Consider the following 18,399-nt stretch of genomic DNA (forward strand, 5'->3'; position numbering starts at 1 on the left):
TGCCCACTTCAGAGCTAAAAAGCTTCCTATTGCTCCCCGTTGCCCATTAAATAAAACTCATGATCTGGCTTTGGCCACCCCTGAGGGACTGATGCAACAAAATGGACCACACACTCAAAGTCCTCTCCCCAATTTTTATTTATTAATTTGGGTGGCACTAGGGTTAAACTCACATGCTTGCAACCTACCACTTAAGCCACTCTACTAGGCCTTTTTTGTGACAGGTTTTTCGACATATTTGCCTGGAGCCGGCTTGGAACCGCAATCCTCCTGATCTCTGCCTCCTGAGTAGGTAGGATTACAGGCGCGAGCCACTGGCGTCAGGCTACACTTCCTCGATTTTAACCCCGCAGTAAGAGTCCTTGGGAAAAAGTGCGATCGACGCTTCCTTGCGTCTTTCTCCCTTTGAACACCAGAGGGCGCTCCAGAGGACAGACAATCCAGAGAGGAAGCGGCTCTGGAAATCAAGTGCTCGGAGTTGACCCGCCCCTTTTTCCCTTCCTGAGCCAATCGTTAACCAGACGGGCGTGGCCGCGAGCCTGCGCCTGCGCGTTAAGAGGGGGCGGGGCAGGGGCAGCCGCAGAGATGCGGGAGCCTGAGGGTAGGTTGTGTGCGGCGGGCCTGGTGCTGCTGCTGGTGCTGGCAGTAGCCCAGTCGGCGTTCCGGTTCCCGCGCCGGTACACCCCGGATTGGCGGAGCCTGGACTCCCGGCCGCTGCCGACCTGGTTCGATGAGGCCAAATTCGGGGTGTTCGTGCACTGGGGCGTGTTCTCGGTGCCGGCTTGGGGCAGCGAGTGGTTCTGGTGGCACTGGCAGGGCCAGCCGCAGCCCCAGTACCAGCGCTTCATGCGCGAAAACTACCCGCCCGACTTCAGCTACGCCGACTTCGGGCCGCAGTTCACCGCGCGCTTCTTCCAGCCGGACGACTGGGCCGACCTCTTCCAGGCGTCGGGGGCCAAGTGAGTGTGGTCCCGGGCCGTGGCGGTGGAGGGGAAGGGTCCGGCCACCTGCCCAAAAAGGCCACCCAGCCGCCGTCTGGCCTCAGCACACCCCCCGGGTGCTGTGCCTTGCCTCCTAAAAGGTGCAGAATTGAACCTGGCGCACCTGATGTTAAGGAGAAGGTGCGTCTGGTTGAGGTTTTAACTAAGGTTTCAGGGTGGCGATGGACTGGGAAACCCTCATACACCTATTCAGAGGTGTACACGAGCTAGGCCATACTTAATGCCCCTTCCAGATGGGCGAGACAACCCGGATTCTAAATCAGTGCCCTGGAGTCGGGTTCAAGTTCAATTGTGGTGAACTGGGACAAGTCACTTTGACCTCTTGAATAGCTGTAGAGAGGAATTTCACTAGATGGAAAGGGAAGGGTGGGAGTTCTGAACCGCTGAAAGGTTTGAATTGGGTTGAGCTCTGTTGGAATTTGAGGTCACTGTTGGAGAACTAAAAGCCGGGAGAGCCTGGGTGGGGAAGGGAGGAGGACCCAGTGTGTTGTGGGCAGGGCCAGCCTGAAGGATAAGACTCAGGGCCCTGTGTGCCTGCAGAGAGCCAGGGAATGGCTCCTCAGCTTCTGGAAGGATGACCTTGGGCTGCTGGGAGAGAAGCGAGTGAAAATAATACAATGGAGGCAGGAAGGCTCCCTGATCCAGGTTTCTGGTTCTATTGTACCAGAAGGTGAAATTGCACAGGCAATGAGAGATCTAAAGTTCATGCTTTTCCTTGCCTCTCCTTCCTTTCTTCCCTCTGGGCCTCCTTGCTGGGACAAGGGTTTGTCATTAGATGTAGGGAATAAAAGGCTTGAGTAAACAGAGGAAGTGTTACCTGTCTTCTAGTAGTCTTACAGTCCATAATATATAAGTGAAAAGAAATTAAAACTGGGCGCCTGTAATCCTAGCTACTCAGGAGGCAGAGATCAGGAGGATCGTGGTTTGAAGCCAGCCCAGACAAACAATTCTATCTCAGAAAAACCCATCACAAAAAAGGGCTGGTGGAATGACTCAAGGTGTAGTCCCAGCACCGCAAAAGAAAGAAAAAAATTAAAACCTGGGAAACAGCCTCTTTACAGATCCCTTATTTTATGGAGGGCGTGATTTGGCCAGAGAAGGAAAGGGACTCCTGTTCTAGAATGCAAAAGAGAAGGAGCTCTGTGTGATCTTGTGCTACTTTGTAAGCTCATTATGGTGAGAATGGTTTTTATACTTATGAAGGATTTTGAGAGAGAGAGACAGAGAGAAATGTACCACTAGAGCTAAAATGTCATCTGGCCCTAAAGTCCAGGAGTTCTCCACACCAGTGGTTAAATCACGTGTAGGCATTATCTGTTTTTCTGCCATAAAAATGAAACCATGAATGATTTGGTTACTTCAACACTTGCCTTTTCATCCAGCTTTTTGCATCTTTTCTTGTCTCTGGAAATGAGAAGCCATTCATAGGTTTGGATTGCAGGCTCTGCTATTGCTAGTAGAGATCCCTCTCCTTCAGGGCACAGGATTAAAGAAAGTTAATTTTTTGTACCCAGAAAAGTTGGATTAGAGAGCTAAAGTGCCCTTCTTTTCCCTTGCCCAATCCTTCCTTCCTTCTGGGTCTCCTTGGCTAGAGACGAGGACAGCTGCTTGCTCAAATTTGCTTCCTTTCCTAGAATAATACCCATATGGTGTTTGTGACTTCAGCAGCAATGTCATTAATAGTATCATTAATAGTGACTCATTCTAGTCCACCTGTAGTCAGGTTCTCCTGACCAGGTTAAAAGCCACAGGCAAGTTCATGGTTGTGATCTGATGCCCACTTCCTTTACTCATTTTTTTGCTGTCCATAGGTATGTGGTCTTCACAACAAAACATCATGAAGGCTTCACAAACTGGCCAAGTTCTGTGTCCTGGAACTGGAACTCGAAGGACCTAGGCCCCCACCGTGACTTGGTTGGTGAGTTGGGAGCAGCTGTCCGAAAGAGGTGTGTGTCTCTAAGGACGGCCGCTCCACCGGCTCTTTAGATCCAGCTGTCCAGAGTTCCAAACCCTTTCTCCCCTTGTGTGTTTAAGTTTGCATTTAGCCAGTAACCTCAAGGACTTCTGGCCTTTGACTTAGCAGTGCTTGAGGCTTAGTAGTTTTCATGTGACCAAAGGTGACATCATCAGAGAAATTCCTGGCCATACCCAGTCGGGTGACCACGATGCTATGTGCCATCTGCAGCCTGCAAAGGTCTCATCTTTGTGCTCTCTTTAGCCATCAACACAGAACTTCCCAGGCCTTTGGGAGGGTTCAGATGATGATCAGTCAAGCTGGGGACTGAGAAGTGCAGTTAAAACAACAAAAAATAAAGAAAGGAGGCACACTGTTGACTGTCATTAATGCTTCCTGATATTTGTCATATAAGAGGAAGTAATTTCTCATGATCAAAAAGGTAGGGTAGAATGTTTTGAGTTTTGATGCTGGGAATTGAAACCAGGGCCTCATGCATGCTAAGTACAAGTTCTACCACTGAGCTAGACCCCCAATCCCATAGGTGGGATTTGAATTCGGGTTTTCAGGCTTTGAACCCTGCAGTATCAGTATGTTTGCTGTATTAAGGAAAAGGGGTATTTGTGCCATTCCCAACCTCACCTCTGCTGTGGCTTGGTAAACATGTCTGTCTGAAGGGTAGGCCTGCTGCCTGTTTGTATAACTCATAAATTCTGATTGGAATACAGCTATGCCTGTCATTTATGCATTGCCTAAGATTGCTTTCAAAGTACAGTTTGAGGGCTGAGACAAAGACCACAGGTTTTGTAAAGCCTAAAGCACTACACGGACTTTAAAAATGAGTTTGCCTTGGGCTGGAGGTGCTCACACAATAGAGCACCTGCCTTACAAGCAAAGTCCTAGTTCAAACCCCAGTACTGCCAAGACAAAAAAACAAAGAATAAGTTTATTGACTCCTGTACCAGCTCAATATTCATTTCCCAATGCTGTGCTCTGCCAGCAGTCCTGCTGTAAATGTCTGTTACAGCATGAGTGCCTCAGTTCTTATCTTTGTGTAAATATTTAGTCTGAGTCACATGAGGAAATTCCTAACTCTGGTTCTTTCTTCTATGTGCACTATAATGACTGCAATGTTATTCCTTTTTTTCTTCTTTCTTTGAGACAGAGTCCCTCTCTATATAGTCCAGGCTGGCCTCAAACTCACGATGTGTGCTGGGATTATAGGCATGAACCGCCACACTCAGCATTATCCTTACTTCTTACTTCCATTATAATGTTTTTGTAACACCATTTTTAATTGGTTCACAATTGTGCATATTTATAAGGCACACACTGTGATGATTTGATACATGTGCACAATATATAATCAAATCAGAAAAATGAACACTTCCATCTCCTTAAATATTTATCATTTCTTAAAAAAAATTCTTATTGCTTTATGTTGGGAATCTTCAAAGTCCTCTTTTCTAGTTTGTTATAAAATACATAATAGGAAGCCGGATGCCAGTGGCTCACGCCTGTAATACTAGATACTCAGGAGGCAGAGATCAGGAGGATCAGGGTTTGAAGCCAGCCAGGGTAAATAGTTCTCCAGACCCTATCTCAAAAATACCCAATAGACATACACACACACACACACACACACACACGAAAAGGGCTGGTGGGGTGGCTCAGGTGGTAGAGGTCTGCCTAACAAACATGAAGCCCTGAGTTCAAAGCACAGTACCGCAAAAAAAATATATAAAAATTTAAAATTAAAAAATATTGAGCTGGTGGAGTGGCTCAAGTGGTAGAGCTCCTGCCTAGCAATCATGAGGCCCTGAGTTCAAAGCACAGTACCACAAAAAAAAAAATAGTAATATATATATGTGTGTATATAGCTCCATACACACATATATATACACATATATGCATATGTGTGTATGCATACGTACATATTATAGGAATGGAATGGAGGTATAGCTCAATGGTAGAGCACTTGCCTAGCACAATGAGGCCTTGGGTTCAATCTTCAGTACCACAAAAAAATAAATAAAAATATAATATACTGTTGTAAACTACAGTCACTCTACAGTGCTATAGAACACTAGAACTTTCTTGGAACTAACTGTACTTTGGTACCTCTAACCCAGCTTCCCTCTGTCCTCACACTTCCAGCCTGTAGTGAGTGACCTCTTTTCTGCTCCCTTCTGTGACACCATTCTTAAACCAAAACAAGCAATATTGTATAGGAAAATAGGTCACTTTAATCACATTTCATTTGGGGTATTTTAAGAATGATTAGGAAACCTTAGATAAATAAAATAATAAATGTATACTCACTCATTTCTACTATGTAGAAAATGTTATGAGTGATTATTTCTGATTGATGGTGTTTGGGGTATTTTTATTACTTATGCTGTTCTCTGTTTTCCAGTTTCTCTGCAAAATAAATTCTTACAATTGACAACAAAACATTTTTTAAAAATAGGACTGTATGTTATTGAGATAATTGACTTAAAAGGAGATAGTTTAAATGATATTTTGATGTTAAGATGTTTATATACAAAAAGTAGTTAGGAGAACTGGTCATGACGGGGCACACCCATAATCCCAGCACTTGGAGGCTGAGGCAGGAGGATTGTGAGTTCAAGGCCAACCTGGACTACACAGAGAGACACTGTCTCAAAAAACCAAGGGCTGGGGATGTAGCTGAGTGTAGCGTACTTGCCTAGCATGTGCAAGGTCCTGGGTTCTATTCCCAGTACTGCAAAAATAAATGAGTAAGAGTAAAAGCTAAGTAGTTATGTATATCATCCAAAATACAGTAAACCCAATCTTTTTTTAAGTGAATGATAAGAAACCAGGCACTGCTGGCTCACACCTATTATCCTAGCTACCTGAGTGGGGGAGTTGAGATTGGGAGGATCGTGATTCAAGGCTAGCCCAGGAAAAAACTTACTGAGACCCCACCTCAATCAGTAGCTGAGTGCAGTGGTGTACACCTGTCATCCCAAGCTATGCTAGAGGTGGAGATCGGGAGGATCACAGTTCCAGCCAGCCTGGGCAAAACAGTTTGTGGGACCCCATCTCAATGGAAAAAACTGGGCATAGTGGCATATGCCTGTCATCCAGCAATGGCAGGAAACAAAATAGGAAGATCTTGATCCAAGTTGGTCTGGGTAAAAAGCAAGACCCCATCTCTAAAAATAACCAGAGCAAAAAGGACTGAAGGCATGGCTGAGGCAGGAAACTGCCTAGCAGGTGCAAAGCCCTGAGTTCAAACCCCAGTACCACAAAAAAATAAGTATGATAAGAAATAATTTAAGGAAATGGTTTATGCCCTTATGAATGAATTTCATGGAGACATAAAAATACTGGAACTGGTTGTTCTTAAAACTGTTTGTTCTTTGTTTAGTAACGGTTGCCGCACTGTTTTTCTGTTTAAGGAACATGCGCTATGGCCTCTACCACTCACTCTTAGAGTGGTTCCATCCACTGTACCTGCTTGATAAGAAGAATGGCTTCAAAACTCAGAATTTTGTCAGTGCAAAAACAATGCCAGAGCTGTATGACCTTGTGAACAGGTAAGACGTAAATGCTTTAGGCCTAATGATGTTAATCAATGAAGTCAGAGCTTCCTCTAGGATGCCATGGCAAGGGATGAGGAAGCACAGGCAGGCATGAAAAAAATCCAGAAGACATCAAAATAATAAAAGTAGTAATGCTAGGAGCCAGTTGCTCACGCCTATAATCCTAACTACTCAGGAGGGAGAGATCAGGAGGATCACAGTTCGAAGCCAGTCTGGGCAAGTAGTTCTCGAGACCCTAGCTCAAAAAACTCATCACAAAAAAAAAAAATGTTTTTTCCCTCTTCAAAACTTCTGTAATATGGTAATGTTGTCTTTATAAATTGAAAGAATCACACAAAAGCCAGGAGGGTAGTAAGTCAAAACCTCCTTTTCCTCCTGTGCCATTGTCCCTACGTTGGGACCTTGGAGAGGAACATGGGACTGGGTGCCACTGTCACTCACAAGCCTCATACAGATGATCCTGCTGAGCCTCAAGTTCTCACTCTGTGAAGCGGGATGAACACCTTCTGCATAGGGCTCAGAAGGACACATAGGAGATACCCGTCATTGCATGTGGTACAGAGCAAGGCTGCTGCTGTTAAGAGTCATCATTTATAAAATGACTGCTGTCACTTTGGGATTTGTCACTAATCTTTACCATGTTGTACCTGGAGGCTCATACAGAAAGAGGGACATGAAACTTAAGGGGAGCCACCTCTGCCTGGACACTCATTTTAGAACAAAGCAAAAATCTCCTCACTTCAGATTTTATCAATTCTATCCAGGTGACTTTGCTGAAGAAGCGATACAGTCACAGGAGACCAGCAGAGGCCCGCACAGACCCTGATGTTACTGGATCTGAAATCCTTGTCTTTTTCTTTTCTTTTTTGGTGGTGCTAGTATTTGAACTCAGGCCCTCATACTTGGTAGGCAGGAGCAGCACCATTTGAGCATTCCAGCCCTTTTTTCCTTTAGTTATTTTTCAGGTAGGATCTCACGTTTTGCCCACAGCCAACTTCAGACCATGATCCTGCTATCTTTAGGCCTCCTTTGTACCTGGGATCACAGGTGTGTGCCTCTATGCCGGCTTATGAATTGAGAAGGGGATTTTTTTGACTGCACTGTTCTCAAACTATGATCCTCCTGACCTCTGCCTCCCACATAGTTGGGATTATAAGAGTGCGCCACTGGTATCCTGCCCTGAGTATCAAACTCTTTACTCCGAAAGTGGGAATAATAATGCTTACCTCAAAGGGCTGTATCTTTGTATTTGCACACATGTACTCACCTTACAGGGATCACACTAATAATGTGTGAAAGGTACACTGGGCTCAGGTGGGTTCTCTACATCCTTTACAGTAGAGACAGTTGGGTGGTTGTCAAGAAAAATGAATTTGAGGAATAGTTCAAACTCAGCATATCTTAAAAGCAGAAACCTTAACTTGCAGTTCTCAAGTGCCACACTTCTTTTTGGTTTTTGTTTGTTTGAGATGAGGTCTGTCTGTGTAGCCCAAGCTTGCCCTGCTTCTGCCTCTGAGTGCTGGGATTATGCATGCCAGCACCATTCCAGCTTTTGGTTCATGTTTGTTTGTTTTTGTGGGGCTGTGGATTGAACCCAGGGCCTCATGCATGCTAGGTAAATACTCTTGTCACTGAGCCACACTCTCAGCCCTAATTTTGAAACATTTGTTGAAAAATCAGGTCATAATAGTATACTATGAATTTATTCAGATAGCAAACTGTTCTGATCCCCTGTCTTCCAGATACAAGCCTGATGTGATCTGGTCTGATGGGGACTGGGAATGTCCTGATACTTACTGGAACTCCACAAATTTTCTTTCTTGGCTCTACAATGACAGCCCTGTCAAGGTAGGTGATCACCTAACTTTTTTCTTTCTTTCTTTTTTTTGACAGTACTGGGGTTTGAACCCAGGGTCTCATGCTTGCTAGGCAGGCAGTCTACCACCAGAGTCACTCCACCAGCCATTTTGTGTGTGTGTGTGTGTATGTGTGTTGGGTATTTTTGAGATAGGGTCTTAAGAACTATTTGCCTGGGGCTGGCCTCACACTACCTCTTGATCTCTGCCTTCTGAGTAGCTAGAATTATAGGTGTGAGTCACCAGAGCCTGGCATTATTTCTTATTTATCTGTTATACTAAAATAAAGTATGGTCATGCGTGGTTGGTGCACACCTCCCAGCATCATTTGGGAGGCTGAGGCAGGAGGATCATGAATTTGAGGACACCTGGGCTACATAATGAGACCCTGTCTAAAAAAAAAAGCTGGCACAATGGCTCATGCCTGTAAATCCTAGCTACTTGAGAGGCAGAGATGGGGAGGATCACAATTTGAAGTCGGCTCAGGCAAAAAGTTGGCAAGACCCCCCATTTCAATCAATAAAACAACTCAGGGTAGTGGCTCACACCTATCATCCCAGCTAAGCAGGAAGCATAAATAGAAGGATGAAACCTAGGCATAGAAGTAAGACACTATTCAAGAAATACCTATAGAAAAAAGGGCCAGGGATGTAGCTCAAATAGTAGAGGGCCTGCCTGGCAAGTGCAAGGCCCTGAGTTCAAACCCCAGCACTGTCAAAAAAGAAAAGAAAAGAAATAGTAGTAGCCACAGTATGGAGTACAATGAAGATGGCAGCAGTCACACAATAAACAGTAATATCACTGTGGGATGAGAGGGACCTGAAGAAAGTTGAAAGTTCCTCTTTTTATTCTTTTCCGTTGGAGCACAAGCTTGCTTTCTGTCCTTTAATTCTTGATTTTGATAACATAGGTTTGTTTGAAGTTTTTTTTGGTGGGACTGGGGTTTGAACTCAGGGCTTCAAGCTTACAAAATAGGCACTCTACCACTTGAGCCACTCCTCCAGTTCATTTTGCTCTGTTTATTTTGGAGATCAGTCTTCCGAACTGTTTGCCGGGACTGGCCTCAAACCGAAGTCCTCTTGATCTCAGCCTCCTAGGTAGCTAGGATTACAAGTGTGAGCCACAGGCACCCAGCAACATAGGTTTAGTGTTAAATTCACATAGTAGAATAAAAATAGTGTGTAGGCAACAAGGGGATTAAACTTTGAGCACATGATAAAAGCGAGAGCACACAAGGGAGGGGTGAGGATAGGTAAGACACCTAAAAAATTAGCTAGCATTTGTTGCCCTCAACGCAGAGAAACTAAAGCAGATACCTTAAAAGCAACTGAGGCCAATAGGAAAAGGGAAACAGGTACTAGAGAAAAGGTTAGTTCAAGAAGAATTAACCTAGAAGGTAACACCCACGCACAGGAAATCAATGTGAGTCAACGCCTTGTATAGCTGTCTTTATCTCAACCAGCAAAAACCCTTGTTCCTTCCTATTATTGCTTATACTCTCTCTACAACAAAATTAGAAATAAGGGCAAAATAGTTTCTGCTGGGTATTGGGGGGGGAGGGGGAGGGGGCGGAGTGGGTGGTAAGGGAGGGGGTGGGGGCAGGGGGGAGAAATGAACCAAGCCTTGTATGCACATATGAATAATAAAAGAAAAAGGAAAAAAAAATAGTGTGTAGAATTTCTACACCACTGCAGAGAAAATAAACTCTACTATATAAGGAAATATTATAAATGAGGAAAAATTAATATGCATGCATAAAATTAAGTGGTAGGAATAAAATGTGAATATCTGTGACCTTAATAATATAGTTTAATTCTCAAGGGGCAAGGTCACTTCCCTTAGATCCAATCCCCTCCCTGTGACCCACACTGTTACCAAGTGTTTAATGGCTGTCCATTTCCAGTTTTTATTACGTACTTTTACAAAGCACCCAAAGTTTTCACCTTCATTATAGAAAATTCAAAGATTTTTACATGGTCAAAATTTGTTGTGTTTTTTGTTTTGCTTTGTTTTTTGTGATACTGGAGCTTGAATTCAGGGCTTTGTGCTTGGTGGGCAGACACTCTACCACTCCAGCCACTCTGCCAGCCCTTTTTTGTATTGGATATTTTCAAGATAGGGTTTCACAAACTATTTGCCTGGAGCTGGCATCGAACCTTGATCCTCCTGATCTCTGCCTCCTGCTGTGTTTTTTTAAGAAAAGTCTTCAAAGTATAAACCAGTTTTGGAGTTCAGATATAGGTCAGTGATAGACAGAACCCAGGTTCAGTCCCCAGTAGAAAAGATCCTCTAAGGATCTTCTTGGGTGGCTATTACTAAACTCAGAAAATGGAAAGAGAATAGAAAGAAAAAAGATTGCTAGATGACCAAAGCAGATTAAAAGTGGTTTTCACTGGGTGTAGCTCAGTGGTGGAGCACTTTCCCAGTGTACCTGAGGCCTGGGTTCAACCTTCAATCACCAAAAAAAAGGTGGTTTTGAGTGTCTTGCCAAGTATGTCGGGACTTCAAGGTAGTTACCTGATGTAATGTTCTTACAACTGTCCATTCAGAGGTCTCCTCTGCAAGTCGCTGCTTGATCTCTAAGGGTAAGAACAGGGTTTGCTCACCTTGGACGCCCCTGTACTTGCCATAGGATGAGTCCTGTAGTTTCTGAGTGAACAGCTACTGAGTGAGTGCGTGGCTTCTGAACCGAGAATTAGGATGATTAAGCCCCTTGTCTCTGAAGTGGCTTCTGCACACCCGATCCAGGTGCATACCCGTGAAGCTAGCTTGTATGCTCTGTGGGATCTCAGCCAAGTGTCTGTGGTTAAGAAGCATCAAGAAGCTGGGAGCCTATAGCTCATGTCTGTAATCTGTAATCGGGAGGCAGCGATCAGGAGGATCATGGTTTGAATCCAGTCTGAGCAAATAGTTCACGAGCCCCTATCTCGAAGAAACCCATTATAAAACAGGATGGAGGAGTGGCTCAAGGGGTAGAACACCTGCCTAGCAAGTGTGAGGCCCAGAGTTCAAGCCCCAGTACCATCAGAAAAAAAAAACCAAGAAAGGGCTGGCAGAGTGACTCAAGCAATAAGAGCGTGTGCCTCGCAAGCGTGAGGCACTGAGTTTAAACCTCATTGCCACCAAAAAAGCATCAAAAAAATGGGAGGAAAAGCTAGAGGTGTGGCTCAAGTTAGAGTACCAGCCTAGGGAGGACGGGACCCTGAGAGAGAGAGAAGATTAGGCAAAGAAGCAGAGTTGAGAAAGGAAGAAAATATCAACCTCAATGTTGTTTAAAAAACACAACTAGCCAGGGAGCCTGAGGCTTTTTGGTCTCTCTTGAGTTTGGGGGTTATTTATTTATTTACTTACTGGTGGCACTGGGGTTTGAAACCAGGGCTTTGCATGGTAGACAGGTGCTCTACTATTTAAACAATTCCTCTAGCCCTTTCCTTGCTGGTTATTTTTGAGATAGGGTCTCACTTTTTTTCTCAGGCCTGCCGGCACTGCAACCTCCTATTTAGGCTTTCTGCTGTAGCTGGGGTGATAGGTGCATGCCAGGCCACCATGCCCAGCTGTTGCTTAACATTGGGGTGTCTCAAACTTTTGCCCTGGTTGGTCTTGAACTGCAATCCTCTCAATCTCAGCCTCCCAGGTAACTGGGATTACAGGTGTGAGCCACTGGCACCCAACTTTAAAAAAATTCCACAGCAAGCAAGACCTTTGGTGTGTTTGCATCTGAGTGGTTGAATAGTTACCTAGCATGCCCAAGACCCCAAGTTTGTTCCTTAGCACTGCAAAAAAAAGAAAAGAAAATGAATATTTGTGGGCATTCTGGTTTAGTTTTTGTTTTTGTTTTGAGACAGAGTGTCTCTTTGTAGCCAAGGCTGGCCTTGAACTCTTGATTTATCTGCCTCAGCATCCCAAGTGCTGGGGCTGTAGTATGTGCTTCCACTTGCAGCTTGTGGTGTTTTTGTTTTGTTTGATACTGGAAATTGAACCCAGAAGTTTGTGTGTGCTAAGCACATACTCTATCACTGAGCTGTACCCCAAGCCCACAAAAGTTAATCTTTGCTGACTTCTGTTTATGTAAAGAAATTCAGATGGCATGACACAGCCATGCCTGTGATCCTACTTCCTCAGGAAGCAGAGGCAGGAGGGTTGCAAGTTTGAGGCCAGCCCAGGCAAGACCCTATCTCAAAAAAAAGTAAAATAAATAAAACCAAAAAGGACTGGGGGCATGGCTCAAGTAGCAGAGCACTTGACTAGCTTGTACATGGTCCTGGGTTCAATCCCCAGCACAGCAGGGGGCGGAGATAAAAAAGAAGTAAGAAAGTCAGGGTTGTGTCTGGAAGGCTTCTTCGTTTAGGGGTATAACCTCAGGCAAGTTCCTGCCTCTCCATCTCTCATCTCATAGAAGTGGTCTCCCAGGTGTCTTTAAAGTGGCCTTCTAAGCTCGGACATCATAACCCTAGACACAAGTATCTCAACCTGGGCAATATTGACATCTGAGACCCAGTGTTACCCTGTTGTGAAACTGTTCTGTGCATTGTAGGATGTTTAACAGCATCACTGACCTCTGCCCACTAGAGGGCAGTAGCACCACCCAGGTGTGACCACCAAACAGTTGTTTCTAGACTGCTGAATGCCCCGGTGGAGAACCACTGCCTTAGACTAACTGTCCCTTGCTTCCAAGTAGACTTGCCCTACCAAGCTGCATTACCTACAGAGCTAAGTGGCGTTACTCCAATGACCAGCCTCCTTCCTCCTTTAGGATGAGGTGGTAGTGAATGATCGATGGGGTGAGAACTGTTCCTGTCACCATGGAGGATATTACAACTGTCAAGATAAGTACTCACCGCAGAGCTTGCCAAAACACAAGTGGGAGATGTGTACCAGCATCGATGAGAGGTCCTGGGGCTACCGACGCGACATGGCCATATCTGACATCACGAGTGAATTCGAAATCATTTCGGTACGAGCACCCCTGCGTTAGTTTATTTTCCTCAAACCAGCCATCCAACCAGGAGTGGTGGAAGTGTGTGGATGGAGGTGCAGTCGAGAGAACCCTGCAGGACATACCAACAGAAACCTGTCCTAGGACAGAATTATAATGCAGAGAAAGCTTAACATACAGAACTGTCCCCCAGGGTTATTTTCAACTTGACATATGGGTATAACTAAGTATAATTCAGGGATAATTTAGTAGATTTGAAGATTATCCTTCACCATTAAAATGTTAACAAATGTAGCTAGGCACAGTGACTCACTTCTGTAATCCTAGCTACTTGAGAGATGGAGATCAGAAAGTTCAAGCCCCCATCCCAGTCAATAAAAAGGTGGGCAGGGGGCATGCATCTATCATCCCAGAAAGCATAAACGGGAGGATCTCACTGCCAGAGTGACTCAAGTATCGCACCCCTGCCTAACAAGGGCAAAGCCCAGTTCAAACTCCAGTACCCCCACCCCACACATACACACACAAATAGGATCACAATCCAGGCTGGCCTGGGCATGAAAGCAAGACCCTATTCAAAAAATTTGAAAGCAAAAGGGCTGAGGGAGTGGGTCAAGTAGTAGAGTTCCTGCTTAGCAAGTGCAACACACTGAATTCAAACCCCAGTACTGCCAAAAAAAAAAGTTGGTGAATGTAATATGGGTTAATGTTTAAGTTGTCCACTGAAAAAACGGTTACATTATTGCAGCTGTATAAAATTAACTGCACAGGAAAAAGAGGGGAAGGAGACATCAAAAGTTAATTGTGTGGCATCTTGGAGTACTGTGGCAGAATCTTCTTTTTACTTTTTCTATATTTAACCTGGTCTTTTGAAGTACACTTGGTTGAGATCACAGTGAACACACACACACAAGTCTGACTCCAGAAGCCTTACAGTTTTCCCAAAGGGGCAACATGAACTTTCACTTGGCCCATCACGTAACGAGTGTCTTGCAATCCTTCCCAGCTCTGCCAGCTCCCCACAGTCTACAGCAGCCTGCACAGTCTCTGCTCTCTGACTCCTATATTTCCTGTCCACCAGTCAGCCATCCCGTGCTCCATGTGTCCCCTTCATGGCCAAGAGCATTCTTCTCCACCTCCCGACTTGCTCCTGCTTCTCAGACACGACCCTTCCCACTGCACCCAGCACTGGGAAGTGCAGTCTTACAGGAAAGTGCTCTATGCCCGCTTCTTGCAATTTGAGCTAATATATTTCATCATTTTATTGCAGAAAATGAAAATCTTTCATTTTTTCATAAGAGCCTGTCCTGCTTTGAAAATAATCAAAAAAGAAACCCAAAGTAGGAAGAATGTGCCATGGGGTCCTCATCACCTTTTCTCTTCTTTTAATATCTGTGTGTTGCAAGCACTGTGCTGGGTGTGGCATTCACAGTCTGGCTTTCATTGTCCTGCCCTTTTTTAGGAACTGGTTCAGACAGTAAGTTTGGGAGGCAATTATCTTCTCAATATCGGACCAACTAAAGATGGACTGATTGCCCCCATCTTCCAAGAACGGCTTCTTGCTGTTGGCAAGTGGCTGAATGTGAACGGGGAGGCAATCTATGCTTCCAAACCATGGAAGGTCCAGTCGGAGAAGAACACGACATCTCTATGGTGAGCCTTGTCTTCTGATGGCTGTGGGAGGAGCACTGAGGCCTCTGCTGACCTGGCATATCCTCAGTGCCTTCCAGCCTGCCAGAACTGGGCTTGAGGGAACCCAAAAAATTTGTGTCATAGTTGGGTTATGTCTAAGGCCACCAGAATATCTTTGACTGGAGAGGGAGGCGGTGGGCTTGTACAAAGGGAGGGGCTACATTGCATCAGGGGGTTCAGTTCTGATAATTACCCTGCCCCTAAAAATAGTGTTGATGCTCAGGTGTCACCTCCACGTGCAGGCTCCCTTCTGAGTTTTTCCATTTGGACTTGGACTTCTGATCTTAGGCCTCAGTTTCTTTTCAACAGCAAAATGGACTGATGATACTTCATAGAGTTGTTTTGAAGATTGAATGAGGTAATTATGTAATGTACCAACAGAAGAAACTAAGTGTCAAAGGAAACAGCTAGTGTTACATCAAAGAGCTTCGTCCTTGGGTCAGGGGAAACGCAGGAATCCTTCTGTTTTTGATGAATGTCTATTTAGTGATTTTTCATCTCTTTCCTAAACATGGTGAAATCTTAGAACAACCAATTTGTCTTCATTGTGTATCTTCCCCTTGTCATATCCCCTACTATTTCTCATGGATTTAGAGTTGGAGAAATACTTGAATAATAAGGTAACTGACTTCATGAAAATAACTAGTGTAAAAGCTACTGTGTTGTTTTTGAATCACTGTGTTGCCCAGGCTGACTGCAAACTCCTGGGCTCAAGCGATTCTCCTGCCTCAGCCTCCTAAGTAGCTGAGTAACAAGCGTGTGCACCATGCACAGCAAGAATTCATTTAATTTTCTTATTTTAATTTTTTTATTCATATTTTTTTGCTGTATCGGGGTTTTTTTGTTTGTTTGGGACCGAGGTTTGAATATAGGACTTCATATTTGCAAAGCAAGCATTCTACCACTCCAGTCCATTTTGCTCTGGTTATTTTGGAGATGGAGTCTCTCAAACTATTTGCCCTGGATGGCCTCCCAATCTCAGTCTTCCAAATAGCTAGAACTACAGGCATGGTCCACCAGTGCATGGTTTGTGCTGACGTTTGAACTCGGGGCCTTGAGCTTGCTAGGTAGGCACTCTACTGCGTGAGCCATGCCCCCAGTCCAAGAGTTAATTTTCAAAGCAAACTTTCTCTGCATGTGATAGTACTCATGTAATACCAGAACTTGGGAGGCTTAGCAAGGAGGATCACAAGCTCAAGGCTTGCCTGGGCTACATCATGAAACCCTGTCCCAAAATAATTAATTAGTTAATTAATTGAAAAAAGAAAATTTAACCGAGTTGAGAGGGAAAATAGGAGCTATCAAAAAGTTTTATAGACTGCTTCCTTCCTACAGACCTTAATTGGTATTGAGATTTCATTGCTTCCAAGTGACAGTGATAGACTCAGGACGAGGGGAATGTGTGAGCTTATGTATCAGGTAACAAGTCAAGTGTCTTGGACAATAGCATTTCCTTTTTCCCAGGTATACTGCAAAAGAATCAAATGTTTATGCCACTTTTCTGCACTGGCCGGAAGGTAGAGTCTTAAGCCTTGAATCCCCCATAAGTACCTCGAAAACGAAGGTAAGGAGGTTCGGCCGGGCCTTCTCTCCCCCTCCTTCCTCCCCAGCTTCCCCCTGGTCTGTGTCCTATTAGACCATCCTCCCCGCCTGGCCCAGCACCAGCGTTTCCCGCCATGATCAGGCCATCAGTACTCACTAGTACCTTCAGTCCTTGGTTTTTCCACTGCCTTTTGCTTTCTGCAGGTTACCATGCTGGGAATCCAAGAAGAGCTGAAGTGGACCAAAAACCCCAGTGGCGGTCTCCTCATCTTCCTGCCACTGCTGTCACCCTCAGCTCTCCCGGTGGAGTTTGCTTGGACTGTGAAGCTGACAGGAGTGAAATAATCCAGGAGAGTGACACTACCTACTGTGTGCTGCTTTAATTTTCTCTTACAGCACTGCCCTTGTAATAAAGTAACTTCTCTTTCCCACTCAGAGGTGGCTTTTCTGACATATTTCCTTTTTTTTTCTTTTTTTTTGGTGGGACTGGGGTTTGAACTCAGGGTCCTGGTCTTGCTAGGCTTGTGCTCTGCCACTAGAGCCAAAAAAACCTTTTTGCTATAGGTTTTTGTTTTTATTTTATCTTGAATAGGGCCTCATTTTTTGCCCAGGTTAGCCTGGGACTTCAATCCTTGTCCTACCTATGCTTCCCATGTAGCTCAGATTACAGGCATGCTCTATCACTCTTAGTTTATCTGTTGAGATGGAGCATCAAGAACTTTTTGCCTAGGCTGGCCTCAAGCCACAATCCTCCCTATTTCTGCCTCCTGAGTAGCTGGGATTATAAGTATGTGCTATCACATTCAGCTAGTCACATACTCTTTATTAAGCATTACTTGTCATCAAGCTGTTCCCCAAAAGGTAGGAGAGTCTGGAAGGGAAGGAAAAGGCTTGCCAGGTTCCTAACGGTCAACTCCACAGACGTTTCCAAACTAAACCAAGAGCTCTGAAGTTGAGAATATTTATACTGATACTGATAACATAAAAAATGATTCTGGGGCTGGAGGGTGGCTCAAATGGTAGAGTTCCCATCTAGCAAACATGAGGCCCTGTGTTCAAACCCCAGGATCACTAGAAAAGGAAAAGAAGCCAGGCTCCACAGTGGCTTCTGCTTGTAATTCTCACTATCTAGGAGGCTGAGATGGGGAGGATTTGGGTTCAAGGCCAGCCAGACAAATAGTTGGAGAGACTCCATCTCCAAAATAATCAGAGCAAAATGGACTGGAGGAGTGACTCAAGTGGCAAAGAGCCTGCTTTGCAAGCATTAAGCCCTGAATTCAAAGCTCAGTCCCACCAAAAAAGAAAAGAAAAGCTAGGCATAGTGGTTCATATCTATAATCCCAGCTACTCCAAAAACAGAGACAGTGAGGATCAAAGTTCAAAACTAACCTAGAAAAGTCCCCATCTAAATCCATAAGCTGGACATAGTGGTGTGTGCTTATGATCTCACCTGTGCAGGAGGCCTTAGATAGGGAGAATCAAGGTAAAGGCTGGCCCAGGCAAAAATGTGATGCCCTACCTGAAAATAACAAAAGAAGCTGGGTGCAGTGGCTCAAGCCTGTAACCTAGCTACTCAGGAGGCAGCGATTGGGAGAATCACAGTTCCAGGGCAGTCTGGACAAAGTTCATGAGTCTCCATCTTCAACCAATGGCTGGACAGAGTAGCACACATCTGTCATCCTAGCTACATGAAGGATTGCCATCCAGCTGGCCCTGGGCATAAACATGAGACTATCTCAAATGGCTGACAGAGTGGCTCAAGCAGTAGAGTGCCTGCCTAGCAAGTGTGAAGCCCTGAGTTCAAACCCTAGTACCATAAAAAAAAAAAGTGTTTCTGCCCTGCCTT

The 18,399-nt window shown here is 44.8% G+C and overlaps 1 protein-coding gene across 1 annotated transcript; it reads left to right on the top strand.

Annotated features, from left to right (window-relative positions):
• The first annotated feature begins 560 nt into the window (after positions 1–560).
• Positions 561–16,988, top strand: Fuca1 (alpha-L-fucosidase 1). Its single transcript, XM_020155551.2, has 8 exons — positions 561–959; positions 2,813–2,947; positions 6,384–6,521; positions 8,270–8,375; positions 13,137–13,337; positions 14,782–14,972; positions 16,476–16,575; positions 16,758–16,988. Exons 1-8 carry the CDS (start codon positions 586–588, stop codon positions 16,896–16,898), a joined length of 1,386 nt encoding a protein of 461 aa, XP_020011140.1. The 5' UTR covers positions 561–585; the 3' UTR covers positions 16,899–16,988.
• The last annotated feature ends 1,411 nt before the right edge of the window (positions 16,989–18,399 follow it).

Source organism: Castor canadensis, chromosome 7 (genome assembly GCF_047511655.1).
Source record: "Castor canadensis chromosome 7, mCasCan1.hap1v2, whole genome shotgun sequence".
Lineage (NCBI taxonomy): Eukaryota > Metazoa > Chordata > Mammalia > Rodentia > Castoridae > Castor > Castor canadensis.